The following is a 22452-nucleotide window of genomic DNA, read 5'->3' as shown; positions in this document are numbered from 1 at the left end:
GCAGCACCTCTTTGAGATTGGGGTGCACCTGTGTTCCTGGTTCTCTACCTCTTAAAACTAGCAAGAGCGAGTAATACTTGTGGCAATGAAATTGGCCAACTATTTCCTTTCTTCCGAGAGAGTGGAGTCCCCTGTAAAGAGGCAGATAGAAGCACAGCAGCTGTGCTTTCTTAAGGATGCAAACCCCTTTTCCCTGATCACGGGAGTGGAGGGGAGGGGGTCACAGTGTGGGGATGGGGGCAGAGAGGGAGAGAAACAGGTATTTGAGTTAAAACTGCACGAGTATTTGCTTCCAAACTATCGCATGGGCTTTCCTCCAGGTCTTTATAGCTCAGGAGACCTGGGGCGCTTAAACTTACTATACCCATTGAGCCTTCTTCCTGCTCAGCAGCTATTGACAAATCCTTTCAGTAAACGTCTGCCAGCCGAGTAAAGGCAGGCACTGGGCTGCGTTGCCCTGTCACTGGTCCTGCCCTGTCCTTTCTGTCCCCCTCTTCCCCAAGTTGGAGGAACAGCCTAGGTTTGGACACCCCTAGATTCCATGGTCTCTGAGTGGGTCTAGCTGTTACTAGCTTTCCTAAAGGTAACGTTATTCTTCAACTTAAAACCCTTTGAAGAGGCACTTGATGAGAATTTCCACAAAGACATTTGAGTATTACCAGTCCTTTGCTTGAGGTCGTCTCCCTGGACCTGAAGACTTTTGACTCTGTCCTGCCTTTGTAAAGCAACTCACCCCAACCTCCAGGTATGGCCAGCAACCTTTCTTTTTCTTTTTTAATTTATTTATTTGTGCATACAGAACTGGGGTACAGGCCAGAGGTAGGGGTGGTGAGAGTATTCACCAGAGACAGTGGAGAGCAAAACAGGCAGATTGACAAAGTGCATTGCTGAGGGGAGCAGCAAGCAGGTCAGAAGAGGTCTGCTGCGCCATGTGGGTCACCTCTGGGGCAAGCGGGGATCAAACTCATGCTGAAGAGGCTTTAGCTTCTTAGGGCTGTGCTTTAACCTGCTGTGCTACCTTGGCAGGGCCGCCAGCTCCCCTTCTTTTACTGGGGCTTGAGTTAATAAAGATCATTCAACTCCAATTCCTCATCATCATTTCTCTAAAGGGCCCATATCACATTTGTGGGGAGGGACTTTATACCCCTGAGTTCTGGAGATGGGTGTGCACAGCGAGTTTCTGGAAGAGCTTACAGAAACATGCATCACTTGTCACTCAACACTGTTCAGACAACAATGGACGCCTGCAGGCCAGTGGCCCCAGTAGGTCACAGCAGAGAGCGAGGTGTGTGGTCGGCTGTACCATCTAGGTTTGTGTCATTACGGGAAATGTACAGAAGACAAGACCTCCTGGCAAAGTGTTGGTCACAGTGTTGCCATCCTTAAGCCACAAATGAATATGCTATAAGAGATTTCCACTTCAGCTGACAGGCCATGTTTATTCCCCACCCTGGTAACCTAAATTGAACCATTACTACTGCTGGGAAAACTGCCCCGTCTCTTTCACTCACTCTCTAGGCCTTGGCCAACCCCTGGAAACATGACCTCTCCAGTGACCCTTCTCTGAATTCTTTGGTATTTACTCACCTCAGTGCCTGAGTGTATATTGCTGTGTATGGAGCTATCACAAGATTCTAAACACCCTGTGGGTTAATACTTGCCCTTACTTTTTTTTTTTTAATCCCCATGGCAATTGATACTAAACTGATAATAGTGGCCTCATAAATACTTTGCATTCAGTTTAATTGATATGCCTGGCTCTTAATTGTTTTTTATCATTGACTTGAATCTCACTGCCCAGCTGAGAAATCGTTAAGAACACCTGCAAAGTGCTCGGCCTGGCGGGGCCTTTCCCATCAAATCAAGAGAGTCGGAGCTGCTTGAAAAACTGTGTGGAAACCGCTGAATCCACATGTTCACCATCATCTGATGGTGTTGTTTAGGGAAGATAATGTCCCACACTGTCACATTGAAAACCCTTCTCTGTAGGGGAAGATCATCTCAGGATCTTCCCCAAAGTTGGCTGGAACATTATCCAGATCCAATCCAACTCTGAAAGATATGGCTCGTCGGTGCAAAATGTATAAATAATCACTATTAAAAGAACGGTAATATTTTTAAATTATTCTTTACAAATAATAACGATGGCCCTTTTGGATGATCTGGCAGTTAGAAGATGCACCCAGGCCATGGTATCCACCTCTGATGACCGAGGACAGTCCCCCTGAGCCCTCTGTGTCAGTCAGAAGACAGGGTTCTGAAAGGGGCTTGCCCTCAAGTGCTGGGCCGAGGCCTCTCTTCTTTCACTGTCAGCGTGGACAGAACCAGAGGGGGCTGCCAGTGTCATGGGGGTGGGGGTTTGGGGCTCAGAGGGTTAGTCTCCACACACGTTTTGTCAACCACCACATATGTTAGGTGAGCATGGGGGTACTGCTATACTGTTAATTAGAATTAAATCACATTGCATTTGAATTACAGGATCTCTTCTGGTCCGTTTTTCACTGACATGCAGTTCTTGGTGAGAGTCTGTTAAAAATGAGCAGCACATGTGATACAGAGAAATGTTCATTACCCAGCCCCACTGGCCTCATCAATGGGAGAGGAGGGCGGGCAAGCTTTTTCACTGCCCTCCCCAGTTAGTGGACATATTTTTTCAAATAGATGAAATTTTATTCTGATGAAAGTAGCGCTGGTGATCTGGTCCCTGCCCTGTGAGTCTGAGTGACCTTAATCAGACAACCAGAAAGACAAGGAATGAGAGATGACTTTCAACATTTCGAAACACAAATGAAGCAGGCCATTGCTGCTCACTTCAGCCATTAAGAATGTAAGAATGCACAGAAAAGCATCTCCATGAACTTCACTCATCTCACACGCAGCCTGACCCTGTCACAGACCAGATTTCCGCCACCTCCATCCCTGCCCCCACCCTGTGCTCTCTGCCATCAGGACCATGTGGCGAGCACACCAGCCTCAGGCTCCCTGGAGGAAAGGCTGTGTTTCCAAAGACTGGCCTTTAAAGAAATCTTGGTCAGGCTTTCAAGTTAGTCTTGTGGCAAGGTTTCTAGGTGAGAATTTCTATGGGGGGGAACGGGAGGGTTGGTAGGACATACAGGGCATAGACAGGTGCCCGGCAAGTTGGTAGTGCGTGTCATGGAAAGGGGCTAAGAGCAGCGTAGTTCATTCAGGAGGTCTTCAGAGGCTTGCTTGAGCAGGATCCCAGAGCAACAGCAGTGAACAGTGTCAACAGCAGGGCCCCAGGCCCAGCTCACTCCTCAGGGTGGGTGAGCAAGCAGTGAAGGGGAAGACAGGGATGCCCACACAGTGGCAGGGAGCGCGTGTTCTGTCACCGGATGACTAGCGGGCCTGCTGATGGAAGTCAGAAAGGACGTGTCCTTGGGACTCATTCTCGAAGGAATGAAAGTGCAAGTGTCTTGGTGTACCTGGCCCATTCCAGAATTTGCAGAGCCCAGAGTAGGTGGGACCAGGATTGGAGAGATCAGAGATAAAGACCTGGAAGCAGCCTCATCGAGGCTATGAAAGGCCTTCTCAGAACCCCAGGAAAAGACCTCAGGATAGGGTAGGTGTTAGTGTTTTTTGTTTTAATATTTATTTGTGCATACAGAACTGGGGTATAGGCCAGAGGTGTAGGGGCGGTGAGAGGATTCACCAGAGACCAAGTGGGGAGCAGAACAGCCAGACTGACAAAGTACACTGCTGAGGGGAGCAGCAGGTGGGCCAGGAGAGGTCTGCCATGCCATCTGGGTCACCTCTGGGGCGGGGATCGAACTCATGCTGAAGTGGCTTTAACTTCTTAGTGCTACGCTTTAACCCACTGCGCCACCAGGGAGGGCCCAATCTTCTCTTAGGCACTCCCCATGCACACAATGTAACTAATCATTTTTATTTAAGCAGCAAATATCTGAGACCTACGGACAGCTCATCTCTGAGTGCCAGCCACAATTTGTTATACTAGAAACTTGTTAGTGATCAAAGCTAGACCCCCAGATTGCAGGGGTTTACCTCTCTGTAATAAGTTGTCAAGAGAAATGAAGAGTCTAAGGCCTCAGTAGGGGGTGTTGATGTGCCTCCAGCCCTGTGGTGTACAGTGAAGATTTGCAGCCAGTGGTCTCTGGTGTAAAGAGAAAAGAGTGGTAGCTATCTGCTGTCCAATCCATAACCACCAGCTACCTCACATAAGATTGTTCCATGACAAACTGCCCTCCTGCTCACTCCAGACCAGTGTGTTACACTGACTGGTGAGAACTGTCTGAGTACAGTCAAACAGGGGCTGAGAAAGACTCAGTCCTATCGAGACCTGATACTCAGAATGTGCCCGGATCTGCAGGAAAATGTAAATCCACAGTAGCTTCAGGCCTGGAATCACATTTGGAAAAGCTTGGTGAGAACACACTCTGATTTACAGGCCATTGGGTCTGCCGGCTGCAGGGGAACAGGTGTTTGCCTTCCCATCCTGTACAGTGCTAGCCAGCCAACCCAGACTTGCAGGCAGTCAGCTGGGGTCAGCCCCTCAATAAAACATCTCCCTCCCTGATAGATGGGAGCCTCTGGCCATTTTTCCAGAGCAGAGGAAAGTAGTGACTCATTCCTGGGTCCAAGCATCCAGAGAGCCTCAGCCCCTGACAGCCTTCACTCTTGGATCTCGGCACTGATATACTAAGTCCATCCAGAGCTTCTCTGGGAGTGGGCTTGAGATGAAATAAAAGCAAGAGAAATTGAAGTTTGGTGGTCATTGTAGATTAGTAAGTGACATAAATTAATTGGACTAGAATGAAAATGTGAAGCTCCCTACTTCCTATACATACTCCAGATGAGTAGGGAGAAAGGATATAATTCTTCTAGAAATGGAGAGAAATGCAAGAAGGAAAAAATACATAGTGGAAGAAACTATCAGAGAAGGACTGAAGCAGCTCAGGTTTCAGCACTAGGTTGAATCTGGATCTGATATAGAGATTGAAGAAAATGCAAGACAGTCTCCTAATCTTTTATATGCACTGTGAGGTAACTCATATTAGCATAGAGGCCCCATCCACCCACCCATATGTCAATCCTGTTTGTATTCACTTCTCAGTGAATTTATTTCCTGGACCATCAGGTTTCTGACAAAATAGTTCTCTTACCAATGAAAGATTTACATACATTGGACCCCAAACTATTTTAATCTATTCACTTAGCATGAGAGTTTAAAGACATTAAATACATGCCCCAAAACATCAATAAACTCTTCTAGAAAGTAGACCTACAATTAGAATAACTCTCATTAACTTCTCAACCAGTTTTTTCCTGGCCAAATCCACTAGACTGTGTGACTGCGGGTCATCACTTACTTTCTGGGCCTCCCTTGCTCATTTTGTATAACGAAAACCCTTTACAAGAGGACAGCGGAGTCTTCCCAGATCTCATATTCCAGTCTGTAAATCCATATATAGGACAGATCAAAGGTAATCATATCAATGGAGGAAAGCATTAAGGTTATTCTTTTTCTCTGCTTCCTTTTAAAAACATAGTTCTGGCCCTCCCTGGTGGCGCAACATCTCCGAGCCTATGGTTCATTTGTAGGTATGAAAACCAGTGACTCAAACTGATCAGGTCTAGAAAAGTGTGTGTCTTTTGGGTAGCAAAATAAACAGCAGCATAAAATTCTGTGAGGCCTTCCCTCTGGTGCAGTTGATAGATTAGAAATGAGATCTTTTGTTCTAGCTCTTCCAAAATTATGTGGTGAGCTTAAGGAACTGGTGGTCATTTACAGAGATGCAAGTCGGCAACTAATTCTGTCTGTCCATGAAGTAGCTGGGAATTGTCTTCGTGCCAGAGTTCATAGACAGTGCTTACCACCAGCTGTGTCTCCCATTCTCTCTGTTTTCTATCTAAAGCTACTTTCAGCAGCCAGGCCCATAATTTCCCCCATCTCCAATTTGTGACCGTTCATAAATTTCAGTGCTGCTTGTCATCACCCCATCTCCCACCAGCCAGGACTTGCAGAGAGGCGGGAGAAGCTGGGAGTCCAGGCAGGCGCCGTCACAGGCTCTCTGGGCCATGGCCCCAGCCAGGCCTTCTTCCAAGTGCAGCAGCGAGTGGGCAGAGCTGCCCAAGAGAGCTACCGGTTAAAATTCCTAAATCATGTATTCATATGGATTCCTCTTACAGAGCCAGGCCTTGCTTCTTGGCATGGGTTCCTCACTTTGCTGGGCACTGTGGGTATAACCATAGGCACTGCTGCTCGTGAGCCAGGGGTGACTTTCACATCACTGTGCCCATGTTCGTCCTCTTGTGCCTTCCTTCATCCCCTGTCAGTCTTTCCTTCTTGGATGCCATAGTTGTTTCTAGTCACCTCCATCCTCAACCACACTATGCATAAGGAGATCTTGCTAAATACAAAACTGGCCCCGTCACCACCCACTTGCAAAACCTCTGAGTACGCCCCACCCTTGGTGTTCCATTCCCTGGACCAGTCCACCATTCCAGTCTCCTTCCCTTCCATCCTTCTAGATACCGCCGTTCAGGACTTAATTGCAGGCCCCCCAAACCCCCCACCCCTGTTGTATCAGGTTCTTTACTCATCATTTCTTTGAATATGTGTTTCCTTTTGGGGATCCAGTCCCCAAATCCACTTGGTAACCTTCTTTACAATTAAGCTAATTGGTTACTTCTTTTAGAATGTTCTTCCTGGCCCTTTCAGACCTCTCATGCCCCTTGGGTCCTTGATACCTCTTTGAGGGGGGACTTAATCACACTACCTTACAATTGTTGACTTACTTTTCTCTTTCCCCTTGCTGGATTCTTGGATGATCCAGGTCTTACTCACTGTCGTACTCACATCTGGCAGTATGCCTGAGATGGAGTAATTTCTCTGTTAATGCCTATTGATTTAGATTGAATTGATCTGTTTGGGTACTTCTAAAAGTCAGCTAAAAATGATGGTCTTTCCTACTTTCATATAATTACAGATCATGTTTGTATCTGAATTGGGCATTATTTTTGTCTAATGAAAGGCATCAAGAATCTCTACATAATAGACTCTAGAACATGCAAAGGGAAGGAGGAATGAAGGACATTGAATCTCTTTCTGTAATATGACTGGATGTTGGGATAAAGCATAGCTGATTTAACAGTTAGATGAGTTGGTTCTTGACTGTAACCACTGCCCAGAAACAGACTTGTTCTAGAGATTTTTGACCTTTTGACTTTGGAGTTAACTAGTCTATATTTCAAACATTACCTTAACTACATAAAACTCAAGTATATTGTAATCCTGAAGACAAGGTAGGAGAGTAAATAAATGTGCTGGTGAGAATTTTGTTGCACAATTTCTTTAAAATTGCAAAAGCAAACAATTTTAAAGTTCTGTTTTAAAAAAGACTAGAGTGTGCCATACCCCAGTTCTGTATGAATAAATAAATAAATCTTTTTTTAAAAAAAAAGAATAGAGTGGGTATTTTTCATTAATTATGATATAAAGGAAAGGGAGTTACAAAAATATATCCAAAACTAAAACGCTCTCCTCTGCTGACTACTAAGTACAACAATATAGTGAGTATTTTGGAGCCTTCCCACTTCACCAGGAGCTGGGATCCCTCCCCAAGCAAAACCTACCAAGCATGTGTCATAAGCCAAAAGACAACCTTCCTCCCTGGCATCATTTATGCCCATGAACTAGTGATAACTCCCAGTAGAGGTAACCAGACCAGCAGTAAGACTATACAAATTATTCCTCAGAGTTGATGAGAAAAAGCCAGCATGAACACTGCCAAGAAGAAACAATAAAACATTCATTTAGTTCAAAACACCCTTAAACAAGAGGTCCTTCTCCTCCCAACTCCAGAAATACACATTCACTATCATGTTTTATGATGGGTGGAGAAAAAGCTCAACAATGCATTTTGTTAAACATTTTAGATAAGATACAACTGTTGGGAGGTAGGGTCGGGGTCAAGTTGAAGAAAGGACAAGGACGTTTGATATTTGCTAAATATTTCCCCTTTTGTTTTATTTATAGAAAATAAAGCACATTCTATCAAAGTTTTCCCAAAGGTCAAGGGCAAGCAGTGAAATTTAACAGTGTTCCATTGTAGCTTTTGTGAAATCCTGGTTTGCAATCTGTAGCCTTTGTTGTTACATTTTGAAGGAATACATTTTAAATTGCTGGATTATAGCACTCAAGTTTATTCTTTAGTGGCTGAAATGCCTTTTGTGATGTTACAGTATTATTAGCTGAACTTCTCAGGATGCTGTCCATAAAATCTGACAAGTTGAACAAAGTACATTTGCAGAGTATTTCCCCCATGCCCAAAGTGACATGATGCCTTATGTCCTTTTGGCAATTCATTGTGAGATTATTCTTAAACAGCCACCATTGAATTCCACAGAAGAGTGGCTTCACCATCACTATGGCTGCCCAGTGTTCAGGAAATTCTACAGAATTGTAAGCTACTGTTCCTGCTATCAAGGAGTTCCCGTTGTAATAGAGAAGTTGTTTTCACAACACAGAACAGAGGAAAGGGTACAGTCATCTGCCAAGGGGAGTGTCAGAAGTTGGGTACAAGCTGCAGGATCCCTAGGAGGAGGGGGAGGAGGGGGGTTCCTGTGAAGGAAATGAGGCAGGTGGATCTGAGAATGGGTACCGAGTAGGCAGTCAACAAACATCTATTTTCAGCATCACCTGACTCTCCAGTTCTGTTTTGCTCCACTTACCCTAAGCTCAGAGCTCCTGCAGAAAGTGCTGAAATTATCCGCATCTCTTTCCCAACTAGGCTGTAAATGGACTTGGCTTATGCCTTATTGAGCTTTTGTAGCATTCCTGCCTTTCTCCCCCAGCTCCTGCCCCTGGCAGATATAATAAATGCTTCTCTGAAGCATGTACAGGAAAGGGCATGATATGAGAGATGGTGAAGAGTTGTTTAAAACTCTTAATTTGAAAAAAAAAAAGCTTCTTTAGTTCATTAGTGTTAATCAGGGCAATGCATTATTTTCAAAAATAAATATTCACAGAATTTCAGAGTAAAATTACTCTGATACTAATACCCTATATCTTATTCATTAGGTTTTCTGTCTCTTAGTTGTTGTTTTTTGTTTGTTTGTTTCTTTGTTTTTTAATGGAAAGGCGTGGGGGCCAGCAGGATCAGCTTGCTAACTGAAATTCCCATAATAAATGAACATTTCTGCTGAGTCTCTAAGAGAACTAGATGCAGTTTCAGACAGTTGTTATGTGGCCTGCCCAAAGTTCCTCCTGACATTGCTAGAATATAACAGAACAGCAGTAATCCCTTCTCTTCATTCTTGCTAGCACAGTATGTTTGAAAGTAAACAACCAGTGTAGTTAAGTCTTTGTTTGAAAACAACCCAGTTTATGCATGTTAAAGCACAATTTGATCTTCAATTTGCTGCATTCTCCTAGTTGTAGGGAGACTTACTGTATGAATTTATTAGAACCAACCTCTCCTTCCCTCTTCCCTCACCCCCAAAGGTCTTTAGTCAGGCATCAGTTTACCCTAGGCTTCAGGTCATCTAAGATGAGTAATTATCTATCTTTCCATCTCTCCATCCATCCATCCACCACCCACCCACTGCATCCATCCATGTACACAATGAAATACCATTCCGCTATTAAAAAGACATCTTACTGCTTGCAACAGTATGGGTAGAATTGGAAGGCATTATGTGAGTTAAGTCCAAAGGAGAAAGACAAAAACCAGATGATTTCACTACATATGGAAGATAGAGAAACAAAGCAAAGGAACCGAAAAATAGACCAAAACAAACCCTAGAAGCCTAACTGTAGAACTAGAGCTGCCAGAAGGGAGGAAGTAGGGAAGGGTCCAGTGAACTATGGTGGAGGATTATGGGACTTTGGCTGTCACCTGTTGGCAGAGATGTGGCCCTATACCCCCAAATGATATACAGTATAAATAAACCAACATAAACCATTGTTTCCACAATAAAAATAATACAACTTAAGCAAAAAGATGGGTGATGCCAGCTCTGTCCTCAGGTTGCTACAGCAGCGCCTGCTGCATGTTGACTCAAGTCCCTGCCAAGGGGTTCAGTGCTGAAAATCATTTGCGGTGACTTCTGGCAGAGAGAGGGCAGTCAATAATGCATTAAACAAACCTAGAGCAAGGTACGTCTCGAAATGACTTAACTTAAAACAAACTTGAGAAGCACAATTTCAGTAAAGGATGCTTTTATACAGTAGTTGATAATTCCTCTCTGTCAGCTGAACTATATGTCAGGACATTTGATCATGAATCTTTAATAACTGTCCTATACTTCATAGGCACAGAAACACTCAGCCCTAAGGGGCAAGAGCCTGGTCCAGTCCATCTAAAATCTGAGGTCCTTCTGGTAATAGCCATTTTGTATTGAAAAGATCAGCTCTACAAATTCCCTCTTACTAGGAAACCACAGGTTTGGCCAAGTAATAGAGACAAAGTCAGAGCCCATTCTGTGTTAAACCTCGCTGGCTGCACTTTTTCCACATCCACACCATCCTGCTGCCCCGTGATGCCAGGGCCCATGGGTAGGAAGACAGCCAACATTGAGGAGTATGGGGAAGTTTGGGTATTAAAAATGATCTTCTTGGGCCCTCCCTGGTGGCGCAGCGGGTTAAAGCACAGCACTGAGTATCTAAAGCTGCTTCCTCATGAGTTTGATTCCTGCCTGCCCTGAAAGTGACCACATGGTGTGGCAGACCTCTCCTGACCCGCCTGCTGCTCCCCTCAGCAGTGTACTTCATCGATCTGCCTGTTCTCTGGTGAAGCCTCTCACCGCCCCTGAGCCTCTGGCCTGTACCCCAGTTCTGTATGCACAAAATAAATAAATCTTTAACAACAACAACAAAAAAAAGATCTTCTTTCCCTCTGAAGAAACATGATCTAAAACTAGTTTTCACCCCCAGGTACATCATGGTGTGGTTTTCAAACCTGATCTTTTCAATACAAAATGGCTATTACCAGAAGGACCTCAGGTTTTAGATGGACTGGACCAGACTCTTGCCCCTAACCACCTTAGGGCTGAGTGTTTCTGTGCCTATGAAGTACAGAATTAGAATAACTTCTGCCTTTGGAGAGAGATTATTCATTCAGCAAACAATATGTTGAGTATCTAACATTTCAGGGACAACTTCAGAAACTGTAGACCAAAGATAAGTGAGGCAGACAGGGCAGTCAGAATGGGACTGACATACAGAACGACTCAGACATTAGTGGAGAAGAATAAAGAAGTTATAAGTAGACTCATCATTTTCGACAAGAATGTAAAGGGTAATCCATTGAAAAAAAGGTAGTCTTTTCTGCAGATGGTGCTGAAAGAACTGAATATCCATATTGCAAAAACATGATTCCCAATCCTGCCCTCATGCCAGACACAAGGCCAGGGCATGGCCACAGGCAATTTCTGGTGGTGATGGAAACGTTCTAGATCTTTCTTATCATGGTAGCCACTTGGGTATACAAATTTGTCAAAACTCATAAATATCTAAACCTAGGATGGGCTTTTTTAACCTATGAATTATTATTTAACTGCATAGGAATTAGAATACAGTAAAGCTGATTTAAAAAATAACTTCTGGGCAACTACCTTGCTTTAATCTGTCCAGTGAACAGTAGATGAAATCCAAACCCATTGCACTTCCCTAAAGCCCTCAGGGATGTGAATCTGTCTATTTCTCTCCCCCATCTTGTGTCTTCCCTCCCCTGCACCCTCACCCTGGGTGTCTACTTTTGTTGTTCCTGCCTCATCCTCACCCCAATGCACTGTTCCGATCTAGGTAAGGCTGACTTCTAAAGAACCTCCAGCTCAAGAGCCATCTCTACAATGAAAGTCCCCATGACTGTCTGCCTCAGCATTTCAGCACATCATGGTGCGGTTTTCAAAGCATATATCATGACTTGGAAATATTATTTATATAGTTATTATGTATGGTCTGACTTTTCTGTGAGACTTTCATCTCTGCATAACAGGGACAATCTGCCTTGTCAGCTTTTCTCTCTCTTGGTCTTAGAACAGTATCTTCCTAATAGTAACTTGTCAGTAATTTATTCCTTGAGTGACTAGAAGGGGAAGAAATTCTGACATTATAATGTTAGCAGTGCACTGAAGGTTGCTAAGTAAAGGAACAGCAATATGTAATTTGTGTTGTTGAACAGGGACTGGGAAAGAATCAAGGCAGACAGGTCACGTGAGATGCAACCACATCTCTTCTGTCAAGGAATAGATAGGCCTAACTGAGTCTTGCTCAGAGGAGATAGGCAGGATGGAACATCCAAGCCATATTTAAGAGGTGGAATGCATGTAGCATGGGTGTGCTCAAGGCACAAGAGCAGCAGTTGAGTTGAGGATTACACTCAGCCATAACTGCATGGATGTAGTATCTGCAAGTAAAATAAGGGTTCTAGGAAATGAAGCATGTTCAGTATATAGTTTGAGGATGTTAATTTTCTTGGGGGGGGGTGAGGAGGAATGTTAATTTTGAGTAACTGCAGAATGTCCTGGTCAGAGGACAATTGGCAACACCAGTCTGCTGACGCTCAGGGGAGAGTTAGGGCTAGGTATGGTTTGGGAGTTGTTCCAATGAGATGGTAATGAACTGTAGTTAAAATTGCCACAAAAATAGGTACAATGATGAGATACTGGGGGTTAACTTTTCAGGAGTAGGGGAGATATGTTGGAACTAGCAGGAATAATAAGAGCAGATAGAAGGAGTAGCGTGAGGAAGACTTTTGAGAAAGACCAATTAATGCTGGCAACCACCACAGAGATTCAATAAGAAACAGATTGAAAATGGGGGGATTGGTGACTAGAGAAACAGTCATTTCAATCAAGAGCAAAAAAATACAGATGTGGTAGCCTGGACAAGAAATGGCAGGCAAGGAATTTCAGATATGATGGAGGGAATTTCAGCAAAAGTGGGACTGTGGACATGGAGAATTGATGCCAGTAAGCCCTAGGAGGAGAAAGGCGGCTTTTCGGAGAAGTAGACTTACCACTGGGCTAAGAGGCTTGATTCCAGAGCTGGATGTTTCTAAGCAACTGTGGAAAGAGAAGACCAAATCCACTTGTACTGATACACAGATTACCAGCTGATGCAAGGGCCTGGCCAGGGTTGGAGATCATATCCCTCATCCTAGCAGTTATGATATGGTTTGAGGATTCTGTCCAGAGTCCTCCAGCCTCCTGGGAGCTGAAGCCAAAATGACAGTGATTAGCTTCATCTTAACTGTGTCCTGGAAGAGTCACTGTGGTAGAATTGCCCTAGGGGTGAGCACATTGCGGTGGTGGTCTATGTGATTAGGTCTTGACTAACACAGAAATGAAGCTTGCAAGTGGGACTGAGAAAGGAGAATGAAACTGAAAAAACTCAATAATGGCTAAAAAGTCCAGTGAGGGGACTGGATGAGATCCAGGCCTGGCATGGCAGGGTGTGGTTCAAAGTGGTATTTAGAGAACTTCTAATTACATGGAGTGCTAGAATTTAGAATTTGGATAGCTTAAAGTTCCAGGTTGTGGCAGGACCATTAGTGGTGGAAACAAAGGATAGAGGCCCAGGTGGATGTTAGATCTTTGGGCATAGAAGCACCAACACCCATAATGTCACCTGTATGCCATGAGGTTCCCTATTTCTGAGAAGCAGAGGAAGATTGAAACCAGGAGATTGATGGAGTGATCGGCAGTCAATAAGAAGATCATAATTGTAATGAGCAGAAGAGCTAGGTAGAATGCAGCTCAAAAAGCAAGGCCAGTTTTGCACAAGAGGTGACTGGAAGGGGTAATTACGGGAAGTCAAGAGGATGCTAGACTGGTTGTGGTGGAGTCCTTCCAAATGCCTGCAGGTGCCACACTGTGACATCTCAAAGAGACCGGAAGTTGTATTGAAAAGCCCAGGTAAATAATGAGGTTGTCCACAATGAAGACGGGTGATGGGGTGGAAATACACCTTGTCATCAAATCACCTTAATATAAGAGACGTACTTATTTCTGCTAAGAATGATACGCTTTCATTGCAAAAATTACAATATCACATTATTTATAATTTACGACCTTCTAAATTCTAAATACATTTTGTCTGGTTTTATAAACTATGATACCTGTGAAAAATCTCAGGTAGCACCTGGAACATCTGAATTTAATATTTAAAAGTATGTAGGTTTGCATTTTGGCTGGGTTTCCAACATTTTATTAATGATGTTAACCTATGAATGCTAACATTTATGTGCCTGTGCTTTTCTGTTTGTTTTTTTGTTTTGTTTTGTTTCGTTTTGTTTCCTTAACATAGGTTCTTAATCAAGAACCATCTCTCTGGATCCACAACAGGTTTTTCCCGTGGTCTGCCCTGAACAGCGTGTTGTCCAATAGAAGCTTCCGCTGGCAAACCATCTCTGTTGCCTTACAGAGCAAGCAAAGAAGATGGATCGATTGAAGAGCCATCTGCCTGTGTGCTTTCTACCTTCTGTGCCCTTTTTAATCCTCGTATCCTCTCTAGCCACTGCTAAGAGTGTGACGAACAGCACTTTAAATGGCACCGATGATCTGACCCTGGGCTCCGCACCCACAATCATTGCCAGAACGGACCATATCATAGTCAAGGAAGGGAACAGTGCCTTGATTAACTGTAGTGTTTATGGCATCCCTGACCCACAATTCAAGTGGTTTAATTCCATTGGCAAGCTGCTGAAGGAGGAGGAGGAAGAGGAAAAAGGAGAAGGTAGGTAAATTTCAGCTTGTGTCAAATGTCACACAGTATAAACCTGGACCTTGGAGTGAGCTTCAGTGGTTCTTACTCAAAATTCAATTCGTAAGTTGAGTTAATCATTGAAAATTCAGGTCATTTAAAGAGCTCTTTTTGTCTTGTTTTCCAAAAGCAAGAGAGAAATACAGAACCTTAAGGATTCCAAGAAGTAATTGATTCATTCTTTCTCACTTTTTGACTCAGAAGACAAAGGGCAAACACTGAAGTGTTTTTAAAAGACCTCTTGAAGTTTTATAATAGAATGGATACAGACTCTTAAAGGATGAATATAAAATGGATTCTCACTAAATGTTTGTTATACCAGGGAGGTTTATTTTGTTTCATGGAACTGGTTCCAATAAATAGTACAGTTGTTTTTATCAGTTTAATTCATTGGCTGTGGATTTATAGACCACACTTCTTAAAAGAAGTGTCTGTGCACATTTTCAGCCAACAGCTACCGATCTTTCTGTGCTGAAGTTTCTAGACTATTGGCAACAGCTGAGCCCAGGGGGAGGGGGATGCAAAGACAAGAAGTATCATGTGGCAGTAGGAGGGGAAATGCTAGGTTTTGAATGAATGAGTTTCTGGACCAAAGTGTGAATCACCTTATTAAGCACCTAACCCCACCCCCACCCCAGCTCACTCCATGAAAGACACCAGCCAGAGTTAGGATTGATGGGGTATGTCAGTCAGTACATTTCTTGTTTCAGATGTGAGAAGCAGTTGTCTGAAAACCTAAGCCTCATCTGATTGATGTGAAGAAGCTCATGTATGTTCCCGAATATTTACTTATGATGAAGTAGGGGGTGTCTGCAAAAGGGTTATAAAAGAATATAGTTCTGACATATAACTTCCCCATTTCTGCCACCCTTCCGTTCATATTGACCTGCTCACTGCACAAGCCCTTTAGCCAACGCACTATCCCCAGAAGGGCTTCTGTTCCAAAGAAATCTACATTTTTAACCTCTTTCCCTCCTTTCAGCTTAATTGCTGTGGAATTTAAAAAAAAATTAAAAAGTGAACATCATATGTGTCACCTTAGGAACTAAATGAGTGTCATTTTCTTGAAATTGCCTATCTCTGGGTCACAGCTATGTTCCTCAAGGTTAAAGCTGCTGGAAGCCTCCCTACCTGCGCCATGTGGGATCTGGGCTCATGTGGTGTTTTTGGTTAGCCAGGTGAGGGGTAGACAGCATCACAAAGCCTGCCCACTGTTAAAAACAGTACAAAACATGGCTGGGTGTTTGTATGTTCAATGTAGGACAGTAGAAGTCATTCCCTACAAGGGGACCACAGAATTTTTTGAATTAGAACGGACATCAGAGACAAGGTACTCCAAACCTCTCATCTACTCATTTTCCCCAAGGTCCTATTGTTAGTAAGTGGCTGTGGTTAGAACCCTCATTCCAGATGGTGGAGAGAGGAGAGAAGTTCACCCCTAGCCCACAGCTGTTTTCTGTTCCTACAGCTCCTTCTTCCCAGACTGCAGATCAGAAGGAAGTGACATCACACTTGGGGGGTGGGAGGCAGTAGCCATGGCAACATCTTATGCTCAGGTCCCTATGTTTCACCAAGTCTTTCTCCAGGGCTGAGCCACTGCAAGGAATACCAAGGTGACTGAACTGAAGGGAGGGAGGTCTCCTGTCTAGAACCTGCCATTCACATGGACCCTCATGCAAAGGTTTTCCCCAGGTATTCACAAGTTGTGGCAAGGGCACTGAACCCCTGATTCCTAAAGAGAAAGCAAAGTATGGAAACAGCAGATTGCTGCGGCCTGAATTTCAAACATCTGGAATATCATCCTGAAGTAGTACCCTACTGCCTCAAAGGGCTCAAGTGATGTCTTATTTGAAGACTATTGTAACTATTGACTCAGTCTTGGCAAGCCGCCTCTGTACTTTGTCTTCTTCACCTGTCTAGTGGAAGGCTGACTAGATAGACGTCTCATTTGGCTGAGTTCTCTTGTGGGTGCTCAGCTGGTCTGGAGTAGTGCCTGTCATTAACCCCTGAACCAGTGGCACATGTCAGGGAGGCCTTTGGCACAGACAGCTTCTCCCTCAGAACCGGCTTCACAGCCAGAAGCCAAGCTGATAAATCAGCTGTTTTAAAATCGGAGAAGATGCACTGTATATTTTTAAAAAGAACTCTTTATACTAGTACTTGATGTTCCGGCTCATCTTTCATAACTGCAATGTATAATAATAGTAACTTCAGAAGAAATGCAGAGTAATATAGAAAATACTACCTAACAAGTAAGCAAAACATAGGGAAGAGCAAAAATGAGACTCATCATAAAGCATTAGAACTTTAGGGCCAGAACGGAGAAGACCCATAGCCTTTTAACTCCTCATTTCTATCTGGAGAAATGCCCATAATATAACCTGAGACTTCAATTTCAGTTTTCAGGCTGATAGGCTAGAAGTTTAAATGGAGCAGTGTTTCACTTATAACTGAACAAGGAGGTGATTGAATATAGTATGAAAAACTCTACTATCTTGAAATGTTACCTAGATACAGTCGGACTATAGTTAAAAGCAAACTAAAAAATTATTGTAGTTTCATACAGACAACCCCTGCTGTTTACTAAGCCCCTGGCCAAGTTATGTACATTATTTCTAGTCCCTACAAGTAGCACAGAGGTTAGGCATTAATCCTCGCATCTACAGATGAGAATCCAGGTGAGTGGAGAGGATACTATACAACCAGAGGTGTGGTCATGTGTGCACATGACACAGACACACACACACACACAGATGTCCTCCAGATCATCTGGTGAGTTTCTCTAGGAGAATACCACCAGCTTTGTTATAAGCATGGAAAGGGACAATTGTATTTCTGGTTTGTGCTGAAAAAGTGACATAGCTTTACTTTCTGCCGGCTCCGCTGGTCCTAAAAAGAACAAGGCTATTTTCCTCACTGGCAGAAGTAGCACTTGGTTTGCTTGGCTTCCCTGGTGTTTGTCACTCCGATGCTACAAGATCAGGAGAGGTTAATGTATAATCTATTTCTGGAGAAAGACTTCTTTTTTGGTTGTTCACCACTCAGTTTACAGAAATAACTCAAATTCAAATAGTACAAGTAACCCCAACTGGCCACAGAATATGCTATTTTCCATTTTCCTTTTGTTGAAGGTGAGTAGAAATGTGTAGTTGCCAGAAAATATGAAAAAGCTCCACTTGTTCAGTACTAATTATCTAGGGTAATATTGCTGTAGCATCTTTCTCTGACTTTAAACCATTTAAATATACATTAGCATCTTGATCAAATGATAAAATCCAGCATGTCCCTTAAGTCAGCTGATGTGGACCTTTGTAAAGATGCCAGACTTGTTCGCAATTATGCCTTAAATTATAGCATTCTGTCACCCAAACCATGAAGAATTACCTACAGAATGAACATACTCAGAGTAAACTTAGCTGCACTGCAGAAAGTTCACAGTTATCACAACTAGTTCTCTAGTTCTTTAAATTTTGGGCTTAGTTTATATTGCTCTATTGTTTTCATCTCTCTGCTTTTCATAATTTTTTTTAATAGACCATGAATTGCCTTTTAACAATTGTGTAGAGGTTGACAATTCAGACTGAACCCAGGGCGGGGGTGGGGGGTGAGTTCCCACAGTGATAGAAGCAAAAAGATGAAGGACAAAGCAATGTGTTATCTATGCATATATTACACTAAGTCCCTCTTAAGTACACTAAATTTTAGAAATTAAACCAACTCGTCAAAAGGCTTCAGACAAAAACATATGGAGTTATAAACATATTATTAGAAATTCAGAAGAATACTATGATAGTCTTTTTTGGAGTTAGTTTCTTAAATTTTCTGAGCTTCTGTTTTCCTTTCTAGAAAACAGAGATGACCCTTTCTTGCTACCTTTTGACTACCCAGTTTGCTACAAACTAAATAACTTGTGTGGTACCTGGAACCTGCCAAGTTGTCAGTAAATGTCAACTGCTCTTGGTAACACGGTCCCTTGTTATCACAAACATAAATTCTAAGTGCTTAAATCTGTTTTATTAATTCTTATAATTTTTACTCTGTCTTAAATTCTCAACCTTTTTTTTTTTTTAAGATTTATTTATTTATTCGTACAGAACTGAGGTACAGGCCAGAGATGCAGAGGGTGAAAGGATTCACCAGAGACAGAGTGGGGAGCAGAACAGGCAGATCGATGAAGTACACTGCTGAGGGGAGCAGCAGGCGGGTCAGGAGAGGTCTGCCTTGTCATGTGGTCACCTCCGGGGCAGGCGGGATCGAACTCATGCAGAAGTGGCTTAAGCTTCTTAGTGCTGTGCTTTAACCCACTGCACCACCAGGGAGGGCCAAATTCTCGACCTTTTAAAAGACTTCCAATGATTACAAAATATAGACTTTTTTCCTTATATATGAAATTTCAAAAGCATGTGGTTCTGATGGCAAATGTGGAATGTCTCTCTGCCCCAGGACACCCTCCACCCCCGCCTTCTCCTTGTGTATACAAGGGCCACAGTAATACCCAGTGTGCTTCTACCTCTGGAGAAAAGGCTAGAGATGGTGGTACAAAGTGTAGTGTGTACAGGGTGAGGTTTGCCTTTGCCTAACTCACTGGTTCTCAGTGGTGGTCTAATTTCTCCCACATGGCCACTGGAAAGTCTGGAGACATTTTGTCATAGCTGGAGAGTGAGGGGGCAAGGAAGGAAGGGAGGAAGATTATGCTGCTGGCATTGAGTGGGTGGAAGCCAGGGATGCTGCAGGCCAGCCCCGTGCAAAGACCTCCCGATGCTCAGTGTCAGCAGTGTCCACTGCTGAGAAGCCCTGTATGACCCAAACAGTAGCCCTCAGGTAGCTGAGAATCCAATCCAAAGTGGACCTTCATGTCAGGTGTTTGAACCCCATAATATACTGACTCATAAAAGTGGTTTAATGTATGATATTTTGGTACATTTTCTAAAATGAGTCAAACCAGGGCGAACCTATAACTAGCCACTTAACAGTTTTTCTCCAGTGAGTTGTGCTCTACTTGGAATGTGAGCCTACAATGCGCTTGAGAAGACTCTGCCAGATCCAGCTCAGGAAGGCTGACAGCTCACATTCCCCAGAGGGAGGTTAGATATATGAACCCAGCCAATGGTACTTGTCTTAGAAAACCATCTTTGGCTACCCTTAGAAGAGTCTATTTGTAGCCCACAGGGAACTACATGCTTGGCCCTTAATTTATTTTTTTTTTAATTACCTGATCATATTTGCAGAAGGTCAGGTGTTTCTTTGGCCAAGAAATGAAAAGACAGTAGTAGGCTCTTGGCAGATACTTAGTTATAACTCTTAAGCCCAGCAGAACTGTGACTCTTAACAGCACAGTGCTCCCAACCCCACCCTCCTGCACTGAAAGCTGAGCAAAGCCATATTATCCCAAGCCACCTTGGCTCCACATGATGCAGGAAATAGCTTGTTAGAGCTGCCTAGTAGGCACTGAAGAGGTCTCTTGGGAGAATGGGGGAAGAGGGGAATGTAAGAGCCCTTGCAACTCATGATGTTTATACCCTGACTCCGCAGTGGCTTCAAGGATCTGTCGTAGATGGCGGAAGCCCTGTAACAGGTGCAGCCAGGCAGGGCTAAATTTGTTTTCAATTACACTTTGTAAAGAGGCATGGATCCTTGTTCTTCCCTGGGATCTATGTCACATCTTGGAAAGTAAGTGCCACACTTACAGACACAGACATAAGCATACATGATGCTCTTAATGGAAGAGTGTCATTCAAGTGAATGTTAACACTTGTTTGCATAAACATTGGAACTCTGACCACCGAAATGTTCTTATTTAAGTTGTTTAAAGAAGCTTCGTACCGATTTTGGGTAGATTTAACTCTCCTCCTTGAAATGTACGGGAGTGTAACACCACCCAGCAGGACGGGACTAGAAACAGTTTTCCTCTTTTATACCACTCATCAGGGATATAGACAAATCACATGTCCGTTTGCTTACAGATTCATGCAAAGCCATCTCCAAGAAAGAGAAATCCTGTTGCTCTAGTAAGTAACTTGAGGGAAATCTGAAGAACTTATTGGCATTTAGATGTAATGTTAATGCTTGAGGCTCAGTGATCCCTGTCAGATCCTGGAAAGATTTAGGATTTTAGGAGATATGGTGTTGGGAGAAAATCTGTAATTACAGAATCTTTATAGATTGTGCTCACCCCTCCCTTAATGGTTGTACAGTTCGAGATGTTGTTGCAGCTTACTTGTATGCAACAATAAGGCAACTGGAGAGCCATAGTTGTGACCTGGGGCCATATATTGGTTTCATGTTGCATCACAATCATTTGTGGGTTGGAGAATTTCTTGGTGGGTTCCAGGATTAAATGGCAGCTCCGCTTTTTTAACCACTAGACCATCTCTCTGGCACCGTCCAATCTTGGTGCCCTCAGTGACGTCCGTCTCCGTGTGCGCATGCCCAGGTGACACCATGGTTCCCGGTCAGCGGCCTCCTCACCTACAAGCACAGTTATAGGGTCTTGCCAGAGAATGTTGGCAGGGGAGGAAAGACTAGAGTATGTCCCTGGGAAGGAGAGCTATTCAACATGGAATTATTTTCCAATAGCTTAGTTTCTTAGACTTATAAATATCTAGTCTATCTAGGTTTGCCTGATTTAAAGAATCTGAAAGTGGGTTGTAAGTTACAGTCATGAAAAATTTTGATAGTTGCCTCCACATCGATCTTCCAAAGATTTAGCAACCCAACTTCCTGCTGCCTTATTTGGGAGCGTCCTTTCCCATCCCCTAGGAAAATAATATGTAATAGTGATCCCCTTTCTCTGGTACTCTGAAAGGTAAAAAAGTTACCTGCATTTTTTTCTTCTTAATAGTTTACCCTCTCTCAGTTTAACTATAATTTACTCATTAGTGGCTTGGTATGCTTGGATGCCCATGCATTCTTTTTTTTCTGTTACATATTTTTCCCTTTAGGTTATTTGTCTTGATTTATATAAGTACTTGGCATTTTATAATTCATATGCATATGTCAAGAATTCTAGAATTTTGTCTTTTGCTTTTTAGTGTGTATATTTTATAGTGCAGGCATTTTTTAATTGGAGAGAAATCTGATCTATTAATGTTTTTTCTCAGTTTTGTTTTCAAGATGCTTGAAATGCTTAAAGGATAGAAAATATTTTGAAATGCCTAAGATACAAAAATGTTCTTATAGTAACTGAATTTTACACTGACAGTTTTACATTTAGATTTTCAGAGTTTTGGAATTTATTTTTGTGTATCACATAAAATAGAAATTGAACTTTTTCTTTCAAATATTGTCATTCGAATATACTTTCCCCACTTACTTGAAATGACATCTTTTTTTTTAAATTCCCATGTGTACTAGCATCTGCTTCTCATTTAATTAGGAATCAGCAAAGGCATTTTTTAGGGAGCACAGTGAGACTTGAGGGTAATGCCTACCTCAACTAGAAATGTGCCAGGTGGGGGAAGGGGAGCTTTCAGGCTGAGAGGAAGCATGTGGGAAGGTCCTGAGGCACTTCTAGGAGAGAAACCAATGGGAAAGCCCCATAAAGAGAGGTTCAAAAGAAGGAGGGCTCCTGTTCTCACAGGATAAGCATAAAGATCTTGAACATTAAGGCCCTGCCTCCCATTCCAGTCGCTGCCCACACTGACCCTTGCTGGTTTCATACATGCTTTGTCACTGCAGTGACACACAGTGGCTCCCTTTTTGCTCGG

At 43.1% G+C, this 22452-nt stretch overlaps 1 protein-coding gene across 2 annotated transcripts in view; it reads left to right on the top strand.

Moving 5' to 3' along the window:
* Positions 1 to 22452, top strand: part of MFAP3L (microfibrillar-associated protein 3-like) — a 41170-nt gene that overhangs the window by 7759 nt on the left and 10959 nt on the right. Inside the window, exon 2 of one of the 2 annotated variants that reach the window (XM_004682395.2) lies at positions 14291 to 14719. In XM_004682395.2, the coding sequence (XP_004682452.1) occupies positions 14422 to 14719 (298 nt within the window). In that variant the 5' untranslated portion in view covers positions 14291 to 14421. Of the gene's footprint in view, positions 1 to 14290; positions 14720 to 20741; positions 20755 to 22452 lie in introns of those variants that run through there. The other variant, XM_012724929.1, reaches the window with a different exon arrangement.

Source organism: Condylura cristata, unplaced genomic scaffold (assembly GCF_000260355.1).
Source record: "Condylura cristata isolate star-nosed mole 26May11 unplaced genomic scaffold, ConCri1.0 scaffold00014, whole genome shotgun sequence".
Taxonomy (NCBI): domain Eukaryota; kingdom Metazoa; phylum Chordata; class Mammalia; order Eulipotyphla; family Talpidae; genus Condylura; species Condylura cristata.
The sequence above is the reverse complement of the archived record's forward strand: the minus strand, read 5'-3'. Positions and strand labels throughout refer to the sequence as shown.